Here is a 19,308-nt window from a genome sequence, read left to right on the forward strand (position 1 = left end):
TCGTCGTTGTTATGGACAAGAGACAGCTAACCGACGTGGCCACAGAATCCGAAAACGTTCCGCGTGTGTTGCGCCTCAAATGGAGCAATTTATTTGCTTCACTATGCGAATCCACGCGGCGACCGCCGTCGACACGTTCGCGGCGTGTCGCTTGTGACATCATGAGGACACAAAACACGATGTTTCGTTGCACAATGTCGTGCGCCTCCGCGCGGTGCTCATCCCCACACGCGGCGCAGTTGTTGTGAGTAAGTCCCAGCAAAACACGACTTTCCGTGTGACATTTATGGGACAAGAATGGGGATCCTGTTTCGGGTCTTGTGGACTTTGATGTCTTGCGGCCAATTTCGCACATCACGCATCTCGGCCGCGGAGTGATTTGACGAAGCGCAATGCGTTGGTCCGTGCCGCGATCCCCACACGGACGGACCGCCGCGGATGACGGGCACGCGAAATGCGAATCGCGGAATTTTAAACGTACGCGCGAGGTACGCGAGGCGTTACAAAACGTCATCATCATCCCGTCGTTGGCGTCGGTCTCCGGTCCCGTCGGGCGCGGCGTCTTGACGGCGGCGACGTGCACGGCATACGGCAAGTTACGCATCGAGTTTCTTTGCCGCCCTTTCGCTCGAGCGGTGTGTGTGTGTGTGGAGTGATTTGTTGTCTCAACGGGGGAGAGCGGGGACCCATCAGCGAGAATCTGAAACCTTCGTCGGGGCCTCCAGAAACACTGCCACAGATTCCTGGCTTCGGGTGGATTCCGCTCTTCTACAGTTACTCCGTTCTCGTTGCGCGGCGACGGAGGAGCTCGAGTGGGGAGTCTAAGGCTAAAAATACGTTAACTGCATCGACGAGAAGCCGATGCCCTCCACTCGGGCGGCGCACTAAGCCCTGGAAGCGCTAAGCTGCGATGCGTTACTCATGACACATCGTTAAGAACTTTATTTGCATTCTCAGTCCGGCAGGGTGGCAACATAAAACCAAAGTGTCGAGACAGTAATAGGACCGAGCCGGAGGAGCTCTCGGACTCGGACTGTTGTTGTTTTATTAGCCGAGCTCGGGGTAGTGTATCTAAAATGGATAGAACGTATCGACCCCCAGTGCACCATCAGAAGTCAGTGGGAACGTCGGACACACTTGGCGGGTCCCGGATTGGAAAAGCGCCGACCGGAAACTATACATCCCGCCAGCTGACGGGACGCCATAGTGTAGTCTACGGAGTCCACACGGCACAAATCGATGATCTATGAGCGACCGCGCACCGACCGGGCCCCCCGGAGCAGGAAGCAATTTAAATCTTCCGACAAGTGATCGTCTCGATATCTCGTCGGCGATCGTTGATCGTCGATCGTCGATAGTGTCCCGGAGGAGAGTATGCGGTTCGCCATCTCTGCGGGCCGCTCCCGAAGAATGTCACGTTCTCAATTCAAACTCTTTCCGGTTTCCGACATCGCGACCCGCTCTCTCTCTCTCTGTCTCTATCTCGCGGTAGCGATTTGTCAACCGGTGCCGTTGCTCGAAGGAACGATGACAGAAGTCCGGAACATCCGGCGCGAATGGGCGAGAGGGGCGTGCTGGGTCGGCCATCGGCTCCGATTTCACGTTTTGCTATTTTTGAGCGTTCCATGCGGTGGTGCGTAGTGTGCGCGCCGCTTCCAGAGTCGAGTCGTAGTCGTGGTTGACTGCGATCACCGGGGAGTCATTACGGCGCTGGCCTCCCGTTTGATCTGTTCGACGTGTTCTCGATCGTCCCTTACGCGATCGGTCGGTGTTCTTGGGTTGTGGTGCAAGTGGAAAAAGAATCAGGAGTCTGACTGTGGACTAGGCGGTGGGTCTTTGAGGCACTAGACTTAAGACTGTTACGCTATAACTTCCCCGTTTTAAGAGTCTAATGGCCGAGTTCTAATGTCACGCTTCTATCCTTTTCTATTTTGCAGATTTTCCAACGTTTGAAAATATTCATCTTGTGGCTTACCGTGGAGGCACACCGAAGAGGGATTTTGGACGGCGCACCGATCACTGGAAACATGTCGGTTGGACCGCAAAATCGCTCCCGAGCGCTCGGCGTGCCACTGGTCCACTTCTTGGGCCACTAAGAAGGCTCGGAGTCGGAGGCGTCTGCTCGCGGCCGAAACGTACAGTTCCCTCCCGTGCCCGTCAAGGGGCCCCGGCAGAAGGTCTTTAGTCTAAGGCGTGATGCGCGTGGAAGGCGATTCCTCGAACATCATGAAACCACAGACCCTCGAGCTGTCGGCGGCAGCCGTCGGTAGCCGGACGGCGACCGGCTCGAGTTCTATTGTACAAAGTAGCCCTAGCGTAGGCATAAGCGGACCCAGCAACGGTGGCGGGATGTCCAGTAGCAGCGGAAGTAGTACTACAACTCCGACACACACGGCCAACGGTCCCGGGCCGTCGGTTACAGTCAGCAGCAGCAGCGGCAACAACAGTCCGAGTTGCTTCATCAAACCGTCGCTCTCGCTCAACTCGCTGCCCCCACAAGGGCCGCCGGAGGGCTCGGAAATGGCCCAGCACCGGCTGCGTATCGATCGTCCGTACAACAGTTTGAAGGTAAGTTCCAACCGCCCCGTCGTCGTTTGGGACAAACTAATGAGCAAGGTTTTTGTTTGTCGTTTTAGAAAAAACGGGACACGGAGCGCGAGCTATGGCGCCGGTCGTGGGGCAGTGGCCACAGTCACAGCTCGTGCAGCCTGCAGAGCAGCACGACCAACACCGGGCTCGGCAAGGACGACTTCTGGGCCGCGCTGCAGACGAACTACAACTTCATCATGGACACCAACCTGCTCGACAGCTGTCGGGAGGCCAGAGGGGAAATCGAAGGCCCCATCTGCCGGAACGATCCGGAGGGTGATGTGAACTGCTGCCGGAAGGTACGAAGCCCTGTGCCAAGCCCTGCTGCGGATAAGACTCCTAACACGCGGTTTTCCGATCCGATTGTAGGCCCTGTTCAAACCAATTCAAACGCACCGCTTCTACGGCGATCCGCGCTTGCTGCGCCAGTGGATCAGGGAGATGGAGAACCGGGTGGCCAGAGTGCCGTCGGTGACGGAAACCAAGAGACTGAGCATCGAGCAGCTACAGAAGCTGGCAGTGGATCACGGGGTGAGTAGAGCGCGCGCTCTGCCGTGGGGAGTAAGATCGCTTAAACCATTTTCGCGTCCGGGGGCCCTGCATGCGCTCCCTTCCAGTAGTACGATCGTACGGGCTGAATACTTCTCAAGGGTTTTAAAAATAGCCCGCCCCACCGTACGTCCGATAGAACTTTGGCAGCAGTGATGCTCGGAACATACTCCTAGTCCCATTGGCTTCAGATTGGCCTGTTAGTGCATCTCACCGAAGAGAACAAAACATACCATCAATTGCGGGCCCGCGGTCATTAACTTTGTCCCATTGGAAGATGCGCTTCCCTTGGGACAGAACTTCCAAACTGTTTGGGAGTTAAATTACGGGTTTTTTCCTACTAACGATACGTTCAATGTTTGCTGTGGGAATCCGGGACAGTTCTTGGGATCGGCGTTTCGGTGAAAGATGAAATCGAGCTCGCTGTGACCGACTTTAGTGCGTTCCAAAACGTAGGGCGAAAGAAGAAATGTTTGGCATCCGGGATGGATTATGACCGTGTCACACGGAGGATGGATGGGATGAGATTGATCCAATTTAGAAGCATTGACAAATATAGTGTCGGCGACCGGTAAACCTGCCACTCAGCCACGTTCGTTGGCAAATGAAAACGGCTTTCCAGGCGGTGATATTTTCCATCCACCGCTCGGATGGCGTACGATGTGTGCGGAACCGCATCGATCGTCGTCGTCGTCGACGCTGTCGGTGATGGTTTCCACTCTGATGTTTTAGGGGGGTGGTTCTCTGCACGCGTTATGAAACCGTGTTGAAATGTAAACGTCCTAGCAGCTTGTCGTTTTGAACGCTGTTTCGAGAGTGGGCAGCAAAAGTTATGATACGATGGAATTAGTTTGTATATTTTTCCGTGTCGTTTGGTGATTTAGGGACGCTCCTGACCGAAAAGACGTTGATTGGTGGAAAGACTGACAAATGGAGGCATTGAGTTGGTGTGGCGCGTTAACATGCTGCTGACAAGATGGGCATGTTGAGCAAAGTGGAAACTGTTTTTCGTGTGTTGAAATGTCTTTCACTTTTCGCCTCCAATGGGACTCTCGGTTTAGCTTTGAGAGGATTGTGAAACTTTTCATTACGATGGGCGATGTTTTTCTTATGTTCATTTTGTAGATAAGTGTCTAATTTATTCAAAAGGATAGCGTTCCCTTAAAAATGTCTTAAAACGATTATTTTTAGTATAAAACCCCTCCATGCCTCGTAAAGTGTAATGCTGTCAGTTGCAGACACCAACCGACAGCACACATCACCGAATACCCCTGAAAGTATGCAATCGTAAGCAGCGCTTTCAAGTTCGTAACATGAATAACGCTTCTAGCCGAGACATTACGGTAGCGTTACGTGCCATAACAAAGTTGAAATTATGGTAAATTATTTTTGTTATTTGTTAATGAATGGAAAAGGAACGGAAAAAATTGAATATTTTTATTCTTACTTCTATTCTTATTTTTGTTTCGGTTACGTCGGAATTAAGAATTTATCAGTAAGTAATAATTAATAATCGAATCGAACCCTTCCGAATTCGTCGGTTCGCCAAATTCGCCGGTAAGAGGAAGGAAAACATTCAATCGTTGAATCAGTAATGTTCGGTTTTTTAAATAAGACTTGGTGTGAAAAATTTCCGCCCACGTTTCGTGATTTTCTGCCTGTCTGACCGCGGTCCGGAGACTTCAAAGCGAAGGGTTCATTTATTAGACGCTAATATTTCTATCCGTATTGCATCACACAATTTGCGATCGTTATCGGTCCAGATGATGCAACCGCCGCCGCGGGACCGATGATTGATGCGCTCTATCCGTTGCAACCGCTGTGCATTTAAAATGCCTCGATAGGCACCCAAAATATTGAATAATACGATAAACACCCACACAGAAAAAAGGATGGCCAACAGGATGGAGGCTTTTTGCACGGCGACGGAGGTTTCGGTTGAAGCTCCAATCGGAGGCTGACCTCGTTTTCACACGGCAATTACTGCTGCGCCGAAAGCGCCGCTGCCGTTTCGTTTGTGGCTTAATTAGATTAGATTCCGATACGGTGGCTACAAGGGAAACCCGTTTACCGATGGCCCCGGCTGCTGTCGGTTGCGCGCGCGCGCCACTTTTACCGGCCGCGCAGGAAAATCTCCTCAATCATCCTCCAATCTGTCGGCGCGAGTGTCGCCTGTTGCGTCCATCGGTCCGTGTTCCCATCTTGCTCGCTTCACGCTTGCCGTCTCGCTTTGCCTTTGGTTCGCCCGCTTTTCCCACCGAACCGAAAAGGGAAGAATTCGAAACTGTCCACGGCGACGACGACGACGGTGTGCTCACGGAGCGGGCCGTGCCGGATTAAAGCGTGAAACCTTCCGCTACGGGTCGTCCCCTAGTTGGGCTAATTGATCGTGGCACAAGTTGGCGAAACATGTTTTCACGTTCCCTTTCCGTTCCCGGGGCCGTTCTCCAACGAAACACCCGCAGTGAAGGAGATGGACTTGCTGGCAGGCATGAATGAAGCATCGGGCCACGGCGCAGTCAAAATTGATTAGTTTCAAACCGTTTCGAATTCGAACTGCTCACCACGACTCACCGATTCACCGATTTTGCATCACTTTCATCAGCCCCACAGATGCGTCGGGCCCCGTGGCCGCCGCCGAATCAGATGGCAGAAAAAGCGTGGAAATGCGCTGTGCCCCACGTCCGTGGAGGGCTTATCGGCGACGGAAACGGGTCACGCCCCGGAGGGATCCTTTCTAATTGTTGTTGGCCGGCTGTGTGGGAAATATGTTGAGTGTTCATGCTGTGTGTTCGCATCTTCGCCCGGGGGTGGCCCCGCAATCGCGAGATGCCGGAACTGCGCGAGCGGATTCTGTTCGACGCCATTAAAACATGAATAAGTTCGCGAATGGGTGCCCCAACAACACCTGCCGTTGCCCTGCCTTTGCGGACTTTCCATTTCTGCCGGTCTTGCGGTCGGACCGAAGATGATGGGTCCGCGATCCGAAAAACCCTTCGACCGTAAATCACGAACGTGCGGTGGTTTTTAATCGACACCATACGGCAGGTAACGCCACGTGAGGTGATCTAATACATCACACTGTACCGGACGATGACCGGAGGGCCCAGAGAAGGATTTACGACACGACGCGGCCACAGCTAACCGTCTCCGGATCCAGAGCAGAGTCCAGTGAAGGGATGCGATGCTACTGTGTGCACAGAACCGCCGATCCTGTATCCGCGTGCTCTCGCGCCGGTCGCGCCACAATTAACCTACATTTGGCACGTTAGAGATAATTAACCGTCCGTGGTCTGTGACTGGCTGTTAACTGCAGTTGGTCCCGGTGCACGGTTTGGTGCACCTTAAATTGAATATCCATCTACGGTGCTAAGCGATTCGATCCCGTTAAGCCACGTTTCTGCTGGAAGCCGACCTCACTCGATCGATCCTTCGCTGGAGAAGCTGCCATCGAAAATACCATTTGCCGTGACGGCGTTAACAGGGACCTTGCGCAGCGACAATTAGACGTGCCGCCATCACAACATGTTGCCGTTGAGTGGTGGTTAAACGGGACGAAAAAAAAGCAGAATCATAAATGCCCCCGGGTCTGTGGTCGCGGAAAGGTTTAATGTTTAATTAAAATTTGCGGTACACTGCATCAGCTTTGCATTTGACGCGCGGTGCGCGTTGTGACAGATACGCGGCGTAAGCAACACATTCGCGAACGTGCCCAGACGGGACACACGAAGCTTAAGAGATGTTGGGAAAATAACTGCGCTGTTGAGCTCCGGAGCTGGCAGAAATAAGCTGCCGGTTAAGCGGGAACTGGTTGGCAGCTTGAGTGAAATGAAACGACTGATTATGATGTTTCTCCTTGTAAAGGAGATAATCTTCACTTGAGACACAGATGGTCAATTTTGCATCCTGCACGGATCTTTGAACGGCTCGGGCGATAAACATTTGAGAAAGGTATCGTTAAATTGCGCTTGGGTTAGTGTTGTTACCTGTAGCCAATTGGCCCAACTATTAACGGCTTTAGACAATATTGGCCCTATCATCTCATCTCACTTATTGGCCGTGAGCCTTATGTTCCCCTCAATCAGATGCTTAGAAAAACGGGGGCCCATTTGCAGTTGCGCAACACCGGAATTGAACCCTTGACGGCCGCGCGCTACACACTGTCAGCGCTCACCGCAAGATCTGCCTCCAAATTGGCCACTAATAGGTAGTGCGATGTTCCGCCGTAACCCTCGGGCCCATGCAGGATGTTGTTCGAAACAATTTATCCGTCACTTGAAGAAGCGCCAGAGAGCGCAGCAGACGCTACTTTAGCGTCGATTGATTGTTTCTCGATCACCGATCACCACCACAAACTCTGTTGCCACTTTCACTTCCCCAAACCGCGGGGGGCTCCGATTCGCCGCGGCTTCTTGTTGATCGAATCACCGTTCCGTTTTCGATGCCGCCCGGGCGATGATGACAGAAAATCGTCCAACCGGCGCGCAACCGGCTTCCTTGTCGACGATTAACCGGCACCACCGGCACGCAGGATAGCGAGCCGCGCGCGCTGTGGATTCAACGACTTAATCATTCTGCAATTTGTAAACATTCCTCCTTATTTGGGTGTGTAGGAAGAAGCAGCGAGGCGGTATCTGGTGTCGTTGGATAATAATTTGGCGCTGGGCGGCCCAGTGTTGGGCCGCGAAAATCGCCGCGCGCGCGTTATGTATCGATCGATTGGTGGTGTGATTGGCTCGCAACTGAGTGGCGTAACGGGGAGTGGGTTATGTTCGTAGTTGGGCCGAAGGCGAAACGGAACTGAGGAAACACTCCGCCGTCAGAGACGACCACCCCCGGAGGGCGTTCTCTCAATCGGAACTTAATTGATCTCCGTTACCGAGCGTTCGGTGCAATTGCAGGCGGCACAGGACGCACCGATAAAAAGCCGATAAAGAACGCGCTTTCTTCCAACCAACGCGTGGCGCTGGCGAAATCCGGTCCTACGGTGGAAAACGGCTAAACTTGGTGCCACCATCGCCTCGCTCCCACACGGGGGGTCGCGGGCCATCTCGACGCATGACGCACGGGGAAAACGTTCAACTCGCCCGCCGCCGGACTGTGCACCTCCGGGAGACGTTTTCGATTGTGAAAATGGCCAATTGCCAAACACGGCACTCGAGGGTGGCGCTTGAACCGTAGACTTGCGGTTCATGCGTCAGACGCAGTGGCATTGATCGTACGAGTGGCGGGGAAGGAAAGCGGGAAACCCGATCGTAAATGGTCAATTAAAAGAAATTTCACTTCTACTACGCGCGCCGCGGTTTCGATTTATTGCTCGTTCTGGTTGCGCTGTCTTTCATGACCCCCAAGAGACGTGCGCGCGCGGGCACGTGGCCTCTCACTGGCATCGTTTGTCAGCGATTCGCGCGTTGGCACTTTTTCCGGTTTCTGGCGAAATCATTTAAAATCATTAAAAGCTGTTAGAGGCTGGCATTAGGAGAAGTGACGACACGACGACGAGAGAGTGCGCCAACAGAGCCGGTGGCTGTGGCCACAGCGATGAAGGAAACGTTTCATCGGTCGCGAGGTTTTCTTTTTTCTTCTTTCCCATCCATAAACCAACCGAAACGGAATCGATCGGACGGGATCGCGATTCCGTTGGCAGTCGTTTTAGATAAAACAAATAAAAAATGCTCCGATACGGTTCGACGACGCTGGAGGTGAAATATGGGTTTGCGCATTTTGCAGCAGCCCAACGGAACCAAAAAACTGGGGAGGGGGACCGGCTGCCGGACAGAGCCAATTTGTAGTGGCCGCGTCGTAGGAGCCGCCGGCGCAAGGCACTGGCTGGCGCGTTGACCAGTTTCCATCGTCGGGGTGGCGTTAGTTGTGCGTTTTTATTTGGAGCAAATGCGCGAAACACGCAGCAGGAGCAGCAGCGGCGGTGGCGCCGGCATAGGCACGGCAGAAACTCCAGTAGCCGGTCGGCTCCTTGCGCCGATGGGCCGTTGGGTGCGCACCATTCAATTGATATTTCATTTTAATGCTCTCTCTCGGACAACTCGCGGTGGTCGGTGATTTGTGGGACCGGATTAGAGCTGTCCGGAGGAGGAGAGGCAAAGTAAAACGAGTGGCACGCGGCGTCTGGCGTGTTCGACAGTTCTGCCGTGATCGCGGAAAGCGAAAGGATGAAAGCTACCTGATAGTGTGTGCGCGGTTGCGTTTTTATCGCGTGCGCTCTGCTGAATGCTGTTTTATTCCGTTGTCACCCAACCCTGAAAGAACCATTAACACGGCCAGGCAGGCAGGTTTGTTTTTTCTTGTGAGGGAATGTCCTTTCCCACGCAGATCATGTCGTTACGCGTTACGCCTCACTTTGACGTTTGCTGCGTTGTTTCAAATTAACGCAAGAAGTTAGATTTTCGATAAACCTTTCGACGGCTCAACGGCCCCAATCCAATCACCCCGCGCCTAAGCCGTGGAATCTCATTTAGGTGTGCGTGTGCCGGAGTGTTGTCGAAGGGTCCCGAGGGCGGGGCTGGGTGCGGCATCCTGTTCGTGTTGTCGATGAAACCTGTCCAACCTGGACACCGCGCACCGTCAGAGGCGTTCGGGGTTTGTTTTTAATCGTTTTTCATTAATCCGACACTTGTCAATCTGGTGGCCGTGGCCCTTGGCTGGCATGTTTCATCATCACCGAGCCCCTTCCGGCGGCACCGAGGCGGACGGATGCCTTCCAGCCACCATGGAACCAGGCGAAGTACCGTTTGGAATCCCACCCGAAGCCCGAAGGGGCCGGGTCCAGGTGAATCCGGTTCAGGTCCAGTTGCGCTGCTCAGCACGGTAGGTGACCTCCGCGCGGGCCGGGGGGGGGGGGGGCAACCATGGACACGGTCGCGGACGAGAGGCCATGTTCTTAATCAGCTCCTGCGCCGCTTCCCCGTGGCGATCCGTGCATCCGCGTGGTCCGGCACGCGTGAAGTGCGTGTTTCAAGAACGTTCCTCAACCGGCCGCCAGCAAGTGATTCATAACAAGATGAAACAATCATAACTCTAACACCCGCGGCGGACGAACGGACCGTCCACCGGGGGGAAACCGGGCGGAGAAAATGGTGTAGATCAATCTCCCCGACGTTAATTTCTTCTTTCTCTCCCCGGTGGCTGTGGCGGGAATGGCGCACCACGAAAGGCGGATTGGAAAGAATTTCTTCGAGGGATAATAGAGAGAACCTGCGGCGGCACTTGCGTGAAGGCTCTGGAACGTACCTTGCGTTTAATCGATCGCACCACTTAAGTGCGGGGCGCTTCGGAACATCTGGGAGGAAGCCCTGCGCCGGGTAGATTGCTTTTATGCATTCGATATGATTGTGCCGCCGAAGATTGTAGTGCGGCGGCGCACTGTAATCAAGTGGGGCCACGAGGCCCTGCATCGTATGCTGGGCGCGGCTTCCAAGAAACCACAGAAACCGAGGATTTCATGCTGTGATCTCCACCGCTCGCTCTGGCGCCGTCAGAATTTCGATCACCGAGGCAGACGACCTTCAAACGATTTGCTGCGCTTTCGGCAACACTCTTCTTGTTATAATCCAACATAGAAGTGGTGCTTCTTGGTGTCCCTTATCCCCCTTGATAGCTGCGTTCTGCTTCGTCCGTTCCGTTCGGAATGCTCTGTCGTCTCATCGCGCCACACGTGCCACGGTCCAGTCCCGGTGACTTCAACGACCCACAAAAAAGGGAACCCTTCATTTTTTGGTGTGCCGCCCTCTTCTCGCACTAATCGCGGCGATAACATCTTGGCCACTTGGCCACGCCGTGCCGTGAAAGGGATGAAATGGTGCTGATAAAAATGATGCTCACTACCGCCCCGGTCGCGTCACGGTTGAAAGTGTTTTTATTTTTTAATGATCCCCAGCAGCACCAGCAGCAGCTCCCTTTCAGTGGAGGTGATTATGTGACACACTCTCGTGGGCCCAGCCCCCTCCGCGGGTAGTCGGCCACAAGAAAAATGGTTCGACGAAAGCAAAATTTGCTTCTCATTCTCCCAAAAAATGGAAAGCGCAGCGCACACGGCGCAGCGCGGCTGGATCTGATCACGGCCCCAGCGTGTCCCGGCAATTTGTAAGGAAGCGTAGGGGTCTTAAAGGGTCGCCCTGAGCCTTTCCCTTTACGGAGCCAGCTGGCCGGAGCGGGCCCTTTCAGGATGATTTGCGTTTCGGGGAGCATTATTTTGGCCGCCGCCGTCGCCGCCGCAGCGGGAAAGTATGCACTCTCTGGTTCGGCCGCGCGATCTGGTGGGGCCTAATGAATTGTTATCTTGCGGTTGTGAAAGATGGTTTCATCATCATCATCATCGGCAGCAGCAGCCAGAAGGTGAGCCGTTGTAACAATAATGCTGCGCGAAGGGATTGGTTGCGATTGTGTGTCGGACCAACAGCATAAACGGAGTGGCGCGGACCATTTAAGACGGTCACAAATGCATACCGCTGCAACCACGCGTAAGGGAGGGTCCAGAAGGGAGTTCCTGCCCCCGAATTTTGACGTTTGTTGAACAACGTCACGCACGATTTTCATTCCCCGTGGCAGCATCGAACGCCAAAGTGGGACTCCAAATTACACACGAGGAAAAAAAACGTGATAATGGGAGCGAAAGGTCCCGTTGGCACGGCATCTTTTCGTGCGTTGAGGTGTTGATCGATCGTCAGCGCAACCAGTTCGGGTGCGAGACACAATTGATCGTAAATAATGTTTCTGCTTCTGCTGGACTCGAGCTGATCTCTCGGTGAGCTCGAGCTCTTCTTTATTGGAACTGCCCACGGGAACGGCCTTACGGATGCTACTGAAGGAGTCGTAATGTTCTGCAATATTTGTAAACTGTCCATTTGCTTCTTTTCTTGCTTTTCTTGCCCCATTCGGGGCCCTTTTTAAGAGGATTCGCTTGCGCAGCTAACCTCCACCTGGGAAGGCATAGCTCCCGGACAGACCAGATTGACAGGCCCTTCGATTTGCTTTCGAACGCATTAAACCGAAACCAGGCGGACGAAAAAAGGGTACGCCATTTTGTGGCACGCTCAACGAAAAGAAAAAAAAGACACCAAAAAAATATTGAGGATTCTTTACGAGTCTTCGGTGTCGTTCCTTCGTCTTTCTTCGGTTCGGCTCGGGTGGGGTTTTTCCCGATTTCCTGGTCAGTTATTAATTTGGTGTTCCTTCTGCTGCCTTTTGGGGTAACGCCAAGAGATTGCCATCTAGAATGCCCTCCCGAAGGCTTCGGGAAGGGTTCCCGAAGATCACAGGGTGGTTCATACAGGGCGCTTCGATCGCGAAAGGCCTCACGCAATACGCGACCACGTGGCCGGCCCACTCATCAATCATGGCGTGCTGATCGCACCGCGGAAGAAACCCGTACAAGATGGCAATTTTTCTTACGGATTCCTCTCTCTCGCTCATATCTAATTTGTTCTGTTTTGTTTTGCTACTTTGACGGAACAGTCGGAAGATTGAAGGGTTTTTTTGCGCCCCATTTTGTTAATCCCCTATCCTGCGAGTAAGTAATTGGAATTCGTAACGGATCCGCCGGATCACGTGCTGCGGCGTCGGATGGCAATTATTGGACGCTTGTTATGGTGGCATGGTACCAACAGGAATTATGTTTACCGTTTGCCACGATCGCCGTCTCTCATTAGCCTGCCCGCGAGCCGAACCGAACCGAGCCACTTAAACGAAACACCTTCACTTGTGTCCAGTGGGGGACTTGTCCAGTGATACGGGAAGATGTTGGCTGCTTTTTTCTGGGCCATCGGTTAATGCTCACGCGTGCCCATGATCATCGATGAGCGATGGAATGGAGCATGGCATTTTCTTTCCATTTCAGGACTGGGAAAAATCGTCCAGTAGGTGATCTGCATCTTCGGTCCGGCCGGCAGCATAAGTCGGTCGATCCATCCCACACGATGACCCACGATCGGGGCTGGCCGGTGGGTTGGCTGGCCCCGGCCGGGTGAGAGATTTTCTCGGAGATTTCCACGAAACGCGCGTCCGGATCGCGGATTACGTTTGTGTGGTCGTGAAAGGAAGAAAAAGTAAACTCATTCAAAGAAGGTTGGTAACCACAAAACCCGGGGCACTGGAGATGGAAAAACGTTGGTCAGTTTTTCTTGGTTTGCTTCGGCGGTGCCGCCACCGTGATTTAGGTTAGCGATGCTGCGATACACCCCACGGCCACGGTGTTCCGGATTGGGGAGAGGGGGGGCACGGAGCAGCGAGTCCCACTTTTCGTTGTGCGGTTGTGGCGCGGTTACGTGCGTGTGGCCATTTGGCCATGGTTCGTGAACCAATTTTGATCGATTTTCTAACGCCTTTTTCCGGTGAACGTCGGCGCGTTGGGTACGTTTTTCCTATACCGAAAATTCGGATCACTTCACCTTCAACGTCGGATAACGTGTGTACGGTCATGGTTCGGTCAACTTTTCGGTTTTTCCATGTAACGCATGTTTTAAAATGCTTGGCAAAAGGAAAAAGGTTACTCACCTTTAACGAATTTAAAATCCCACAGCTCCATCGAGCTTAGGTTCTGATCCTCATTGCTTGATTGCGCACTGAGTCGACCAAATTAGGATGCATTAACGTTCAATAAATTGTGGCGTGTTTGATTTGCTTCTTCATTTGACGTTAGTTGGTTCGTTTGGTGCTTGTCGTTCCGTTGTCGGTTTATGGCATTCGTTAATTGTTTCTTACTTCACCCGTTGGATGTTTCTGTTTCTCCGGTGCAACTTGCACAATCTATTTTGCTGATGACTAATCGCCCGCCCGCCACAAAAGCGATTGTGTTTCGTCCGCAGCAAACGGGCGATCCGCTTCATTGAACCACACTGCAACAGCGCAGCAACAAAAACCCCGCAGCCAACCGAAACACCCAAAATGTACCAAAAAATGAATAAAATGTGCCAATGTGACCACAGACGGCCACCTGGCCAGCCGGCCGGCCGGGGTGGTAACGCCCGTTTATGGTCAGTTCTTCTTTTCCAAGTGCTGATTCCCCGGCTCGGTTTCGGGCCGGCACGGGCGTGATTTTCTTCTTCATTTATCGACTTTTTTCACCCGTCACCGGATGGCCGGTTTGGTTTGGCGTCCGTGTGACTTCTTGAAGAAGTGACTGTGACAATACACCACACCGCGGGTGTGGTGGTCCCAATCCCCCCCCGACGCTGGCCGGAACCCCGGCGGGCGGATGGCATCCAAATGTCAATGTCACCTTTCGGTTTGGTTTCGTCTGACCAGACACCACCACCAGACTTAAGCTGTCAAACGCTGTTTCGACCCCAAAACAGAACCCGATTGTTATTATGTGCGAAGAAATGTGTGTGTCTGTAATTAACATCGAGCTTTCCCTTTTTGGGGCCAACCCGGGGCGGTGGGTTCTTCCAAAGACATAGCTAAATGTGTCAACATAATGTGTGTTGGTTCTCTGCGCCGTGAACATGCTCGCGCCCAGCTTTATGACTTAAGTTTCCATCCGCCGTTTTGGGGGAAAAAGGGAAAAATAAACGGCAAAAGGTGAAATGTGATACAGACGGCAGGGGCCCGTATTAGGACCCCTCACCGAAAACTTTGGAGGCCCGAGAAATTGTGTTGGGGGCTACTGGAAATAATTTGTACGATTTAGGTGATACTGTCGCGCTGCTTAAACTGTTGGGTAGATATCGCCTCCCCACACAACGAGATCCAGGAAAGAAAATAATAATTTGTCTCAGCGATAAACCAAGCTAATGGGGTGACATTTTCTCTCTCTTTTCGCTTTCTTCCAGGTGAGTTATGTTCCATGACACAGATTCGTTCAGATCTCGCCGGCCGGGAAACACAAACAACGCGGTGCGCAGTGAGTATGGAACGATGCGCATTTTTATATTCTAAAAACTGGATCACAACCATCTTTCCGATGCATTTTTTGACAATGCTTCGACTTAGTTGTTGCCATCGATTTTGGTCCACGAATTTTTGAATGGCTAAACGCTCCAAAAATATATTTTATTCGGAAATATTCCATTTTATGAGAACGAAGTCGCGATCGCAGATCGTACGATCAATTTCGCGAAAACTCGGTCTTCCTTCGCCAGGGCGTCGTTCATCGATTCGTCGACGAAACGTGTTCCGTGAGTGGCGCGTGCAACAGCTGAGCAACCCGAACGCTCTTCGGTCGAAACTCCAATCGTTTCCCGAAGCAAAGGGTATAGACTTCGGATATGTTCGGTAAACTTCGGAAAATTTAGAGTAGAAAACCAGAGACCGGCAACGCAAATGCAGACACTGGGAACTCAGGTTCGAAAGAGACGGAGGCTCAGGAAAATAGACGAAAAGTTGAATTTCAAAAACGCGAACGTGTGTCGGAGAGTGTTCCTCGTCGTCGCTTTTCTTTTCCCTTCATTTGTTTGTTGTTTCCTCTGTTTACCGGTCGTGTCTGTTTTGAGTTTGTGTGTTGTGCATTTTCCGCCCCGGAGTGGAGTTTTCCATCGACTCTTTCCGGCGGTTACGGTGAGAGCTTCCACTTGGCGTTTTCCACCTTTTCCCGGTGCGCCCGGTAACTTTCATCATAACTCCTCCGTTCGATGCGCTCTCTGAAGTGTGTCACTTCAGTCGGCGAGCGTGATCGCGTGGTCTTTTTCGCAACACTTTTGGGTTTGCACCGGTGCACCCGGTACCCGGTGCGCGTGTGCGTGCGTACGTGTGCCGAAAGAGAAAGGAGCAAAAAAGCCGGCCCGAAAGCCAAAAAAGGCCAAAACGGGGGAGCTTTAGCCAAGCCCCGGCCCCAAACCGGGCGGTGGTCAGTGTGCTGAGCTGCTGCTGCGGGGATGCTGATGATGCCGGCGAAGTTGATGGTGATTGCGGCTGGTAGCGATTGAGAGCTAATTACACTGCTGCCTCCCCCCGAAGAGGCTTGTGGTTGTGTGGTGCGCAATGCGTGAATGTTCTGCGTTCTACACGGCGTATTTGGCAACTCCCCTGAATCGGTGTGCGAAGTGAGAGAGCGAAGCGATCTGCCGCCGAGAGTGATTCTATTTTCAAGATCCTCCCAAATCACAATTTTGTTGTGCAATTTCTGTGCCGGCAAAGAGTCGTGTTGCTAAATGTGTCTCCTTTTCTTTAGTGGTTGTGTTCTCGCAGCGCCAGCGGCCCCACCCTGTGGGGGAGTGTTCGTGTTCGGAACCGTCCCGGTGGAGCCTTCGAATTGGAAAGTTGTGCAAAAATATTAAAACCTCTCAAGCAAAAGGAATAAAAGTGTGTGCGTGTGGTACCGGTGCGCTTCAAACGCAACCCTCGAAGCACGTGCTCAGCTCAGTTCATGGTTGTTGATAGTTTGTGACGCAAAAGAATATTTTAAAATAGAAATCCTTCGGTCGGCAAAGCGTCTGAAGGAAGCTGGTCGCCGGCATCTCCGTTTTTCCCGATCTTACCTACACACACTACTGCCGCCGACTCACGCACACGTGAGGACGTGATCACCAGATTGCGGCACGCGAAAACCTCCACAGATCCTCTCGAGGGGAAATTATCTCGATACCTAGCTGCGAGCTGAGAAGAGAAGGTGAGTTTTCCGTGGAACTGAGCATCGAAAGGAAAATCCTCCAGGATGCGCGGGAAGAGAAGACGACACGCAGGCGTGGCGACAAGAGACACGAAATATGTGTGTGATATAAATAACGCCGGGTACGAACGGGGCAAACGGGGCATGCCTTTGCGTTCCTTTTTTATGCTGCATGCGGCGATTGAGAAGCGGTCTGACGCTACCCACTGTGTCTCACGTGTGTGCGTGTGTGTTGGTGGAAGCGTCGCGCAGATGATGAGGAATTTTTCGCCGAATTCGGTGGCCTTCTGCTTCTTGGGGCGGTTTGGTCGATCGTTGCCGACGATAGGGACCGCTCGCAAGACGACGCGCAAGACGACGGCGAAGAAGAAAGAACCTTCGAAGGACCACCGCCACACATAAGAGCCAGAGAGTGAAGGGTCGAACGATCGCGCGATCCAACCGGACAACCGGAGAAGTCCGGCTAAGAAGTTGATGAAGAAGTCCGAAGGCAAGAAACCCGCGAAGCGGTCTTGGGTGTGTGGATCCCGCGATCAGTAAGTTCGCTTCGCGTCCCTGAAGGGGCCACAGTCGTACTGATTTGTGTGTGTGTGTGTGAGAGTTTGCGCAAATTCAGATAAAACTTTGCGCACTCTACTTTTGAAGCGTGTGATGCAGAAAGGGAAGATAAAAACTTCCGCCACCGTAAGTGCCGCACGTAAACATAAACACGAAAGCGGGGCCTCGAATCGAGAGCGTGTCTTTTGCATATGGATGTGGGGACCCCCTTCGCAACATTGGCCCAGAATCCTGTTCTGAAGCGAAAAGGTCTTTCAGGGTCTTTACGGTGCAGAGGCAATCGGAATAAGGGGATCATTCGAACCGCGCGGATCCAAAAGACCCTTTTAAAAGCATAAGATGATGGAGGAAGAATAATACGAAGAAGTCGTTCACGATCGCGTCCAAAATATTCATATTCATCATGACGCTTGTTGGATACTTCATCTCAAGAGTGACACCAAAGATCGATTTTCGGCCGAACCCTCTTGGTTGGGGCCTTTCACACCGATCGGAGCGCTGTGATCGTATGCTAAATTCAGCTGCTCCTGACGCTACGAGCGCCCGGCCGCCGACAAATTAATGGCTGACGCCAGCGCCGCATTCCGCGTTCAGAGAAATTGAACGTCGTTCGACGACCGAACCGAACCGAGCGTGCGGGGAGCGCCCTACGTTCTCGCGGTTCTTGGGGAGGAAGAATTTTTGTCCCTTTTCTGCCCTGGCGCGCCACTTGGAAGAGAGGTAGCCATTTTTGTCGAAACAAGCCAACCGCGATAAAGGCCCCGAGAAGCATTTAACGGGAAAAACGGCGTGCAGATAAAACGGTGGCGCAGTGGCTGTGAGGGAACGAAAAAGAAACGAGTGCCTTCTTATGGGGCGACCGCACGCATATGCCTTGGAACGGGGCACGATGCATTTCTTATCGTCCGCCGGGGGCCCCCAACGGTTTACTACCAGCCCAAGCCCACGAAAATGGGGGAGATAGGGTCAGAGTAGCTAATGGATGGGTTCGAACTCTTTCGGCCGGATCGCTTTGCAGCGTTTCATTATGCTACACGACCGTTCCAACCGTTGTTGCTATCTGTTCTATTTATTTTATGAAAGTTGATTGATTTTTGTGTGTTTTTTACTATCTTTTTGGATGGTGCAGTTCACCGTTAATTCAATGACGCACCTTGAAATGCACCGCAAATAGTGTGAGCTAGTTCCTGTCGCTCGGGCGACCTTTTTATCATTTAATTAAATGCTTGGTAACGCAACAACGACACATTTCCTACCAGAGACCCCTTCATTATCGGTGTTCGGTACCGGAAATGGCACGCCGATTGTGCTGATAAAGAATACCTTCATTTGCATTTCCCTGGCGCCCGATGCACGGGGCGATAGAAATGGTTCTTTCCACGAGAACCACACGAAACCCATTGAAATGGAAACTCTTTCAGCGACGCACCATACGAGAGGGGGTCCGGAATTAACCCGTTTTCTGGGTGTGGAGTGTACCGCTGTGTGCGCTGCGGTCATTCAGCGGACACAACTGTACTTTTTCCTCACCGTCGCTCAGCGTTTCGAAAGGGTTCACCCCCTGGGTAGCTTAGAAGCGTCCCGATCCCGGCCATATAATCCCGGCTGTGTGCGCATACTTCCTTTTACGATGATTGCATTAAAGCGGCTGGCTGGCGACTGGTTCAATACAAAGAGAACCTAATAAAGCATCATTCTGCAGCATAAACCACGCCGCGTGCATCCGTGGTTGAAAGCGAATGGCAGACGGCCGGGACCTTGTGACAGCCCCGGCTTGCGGAGAGCGCCTTGCGCATCACGCGAACGACGCCGAGTGCATCGTGCGTGCGCCCGGCGCGTTTGATGGATTGCGATTGGGTGGAAATTTAATTTAATTGAATGAGCCTTGGCGCTGACGGTTTCGATGTTGTGGCGCAACGAAAAAAAAACCTTCAATTGAATCGGACGCGCACACCATGGCGCACCACCATCACCAGGGCGTTGACAGAGTGGAACCCACACAGATGTGTGTGTGCGCTCGCGTCTGTGTTTGCGCGGCCATAAAAAGCTGT

General features: G+C 52.7%; 1 protein-coding gene across 1 annotated transcript in view; it reads left to right on the forward strand.

Annotated features, from left to right (window-relative positions):
- Positions 1 to 2,196: 2,196 nt before the first annotated feature.
- Positions 2,197 to 19,308, forward strand: part of LOC128270848 (klarsicht protein-like) — a 93,817-nt gene continuing 76,705 nt past the window's right edge. The window contains exons 1-3 of the mRNA XM_053008274.1: positions 2,197 to 2,568; positions 2,637 to 2,888; positions 2,959 to 3,120. Coding sequence (XP_052864234.1) covers positions 2,197 to 2,568; positions 2,637 to 2,888; positions 2,959 to 3,120 — 786 coding nt within the window. The remainder of the gene's footprint in view (positions 2,569 to 2,636; positions 2,889 to 2,958; positions 3,121 to 19,308) is intronic.

This window comes from Anopheles cruzii, chromosome 3, assembly GCF_943734635.1.
Source record: "Anopheles cruzii chromosome 3, idAnoCruzAS_RS32_06, whole genome shotgun sequence".
Lineage (NCBI taxonomy): Eukaryota > Metazoa > Arthropoda > Insecta > Diptera > Culicidae > Anopheles > Anopheles cruzii.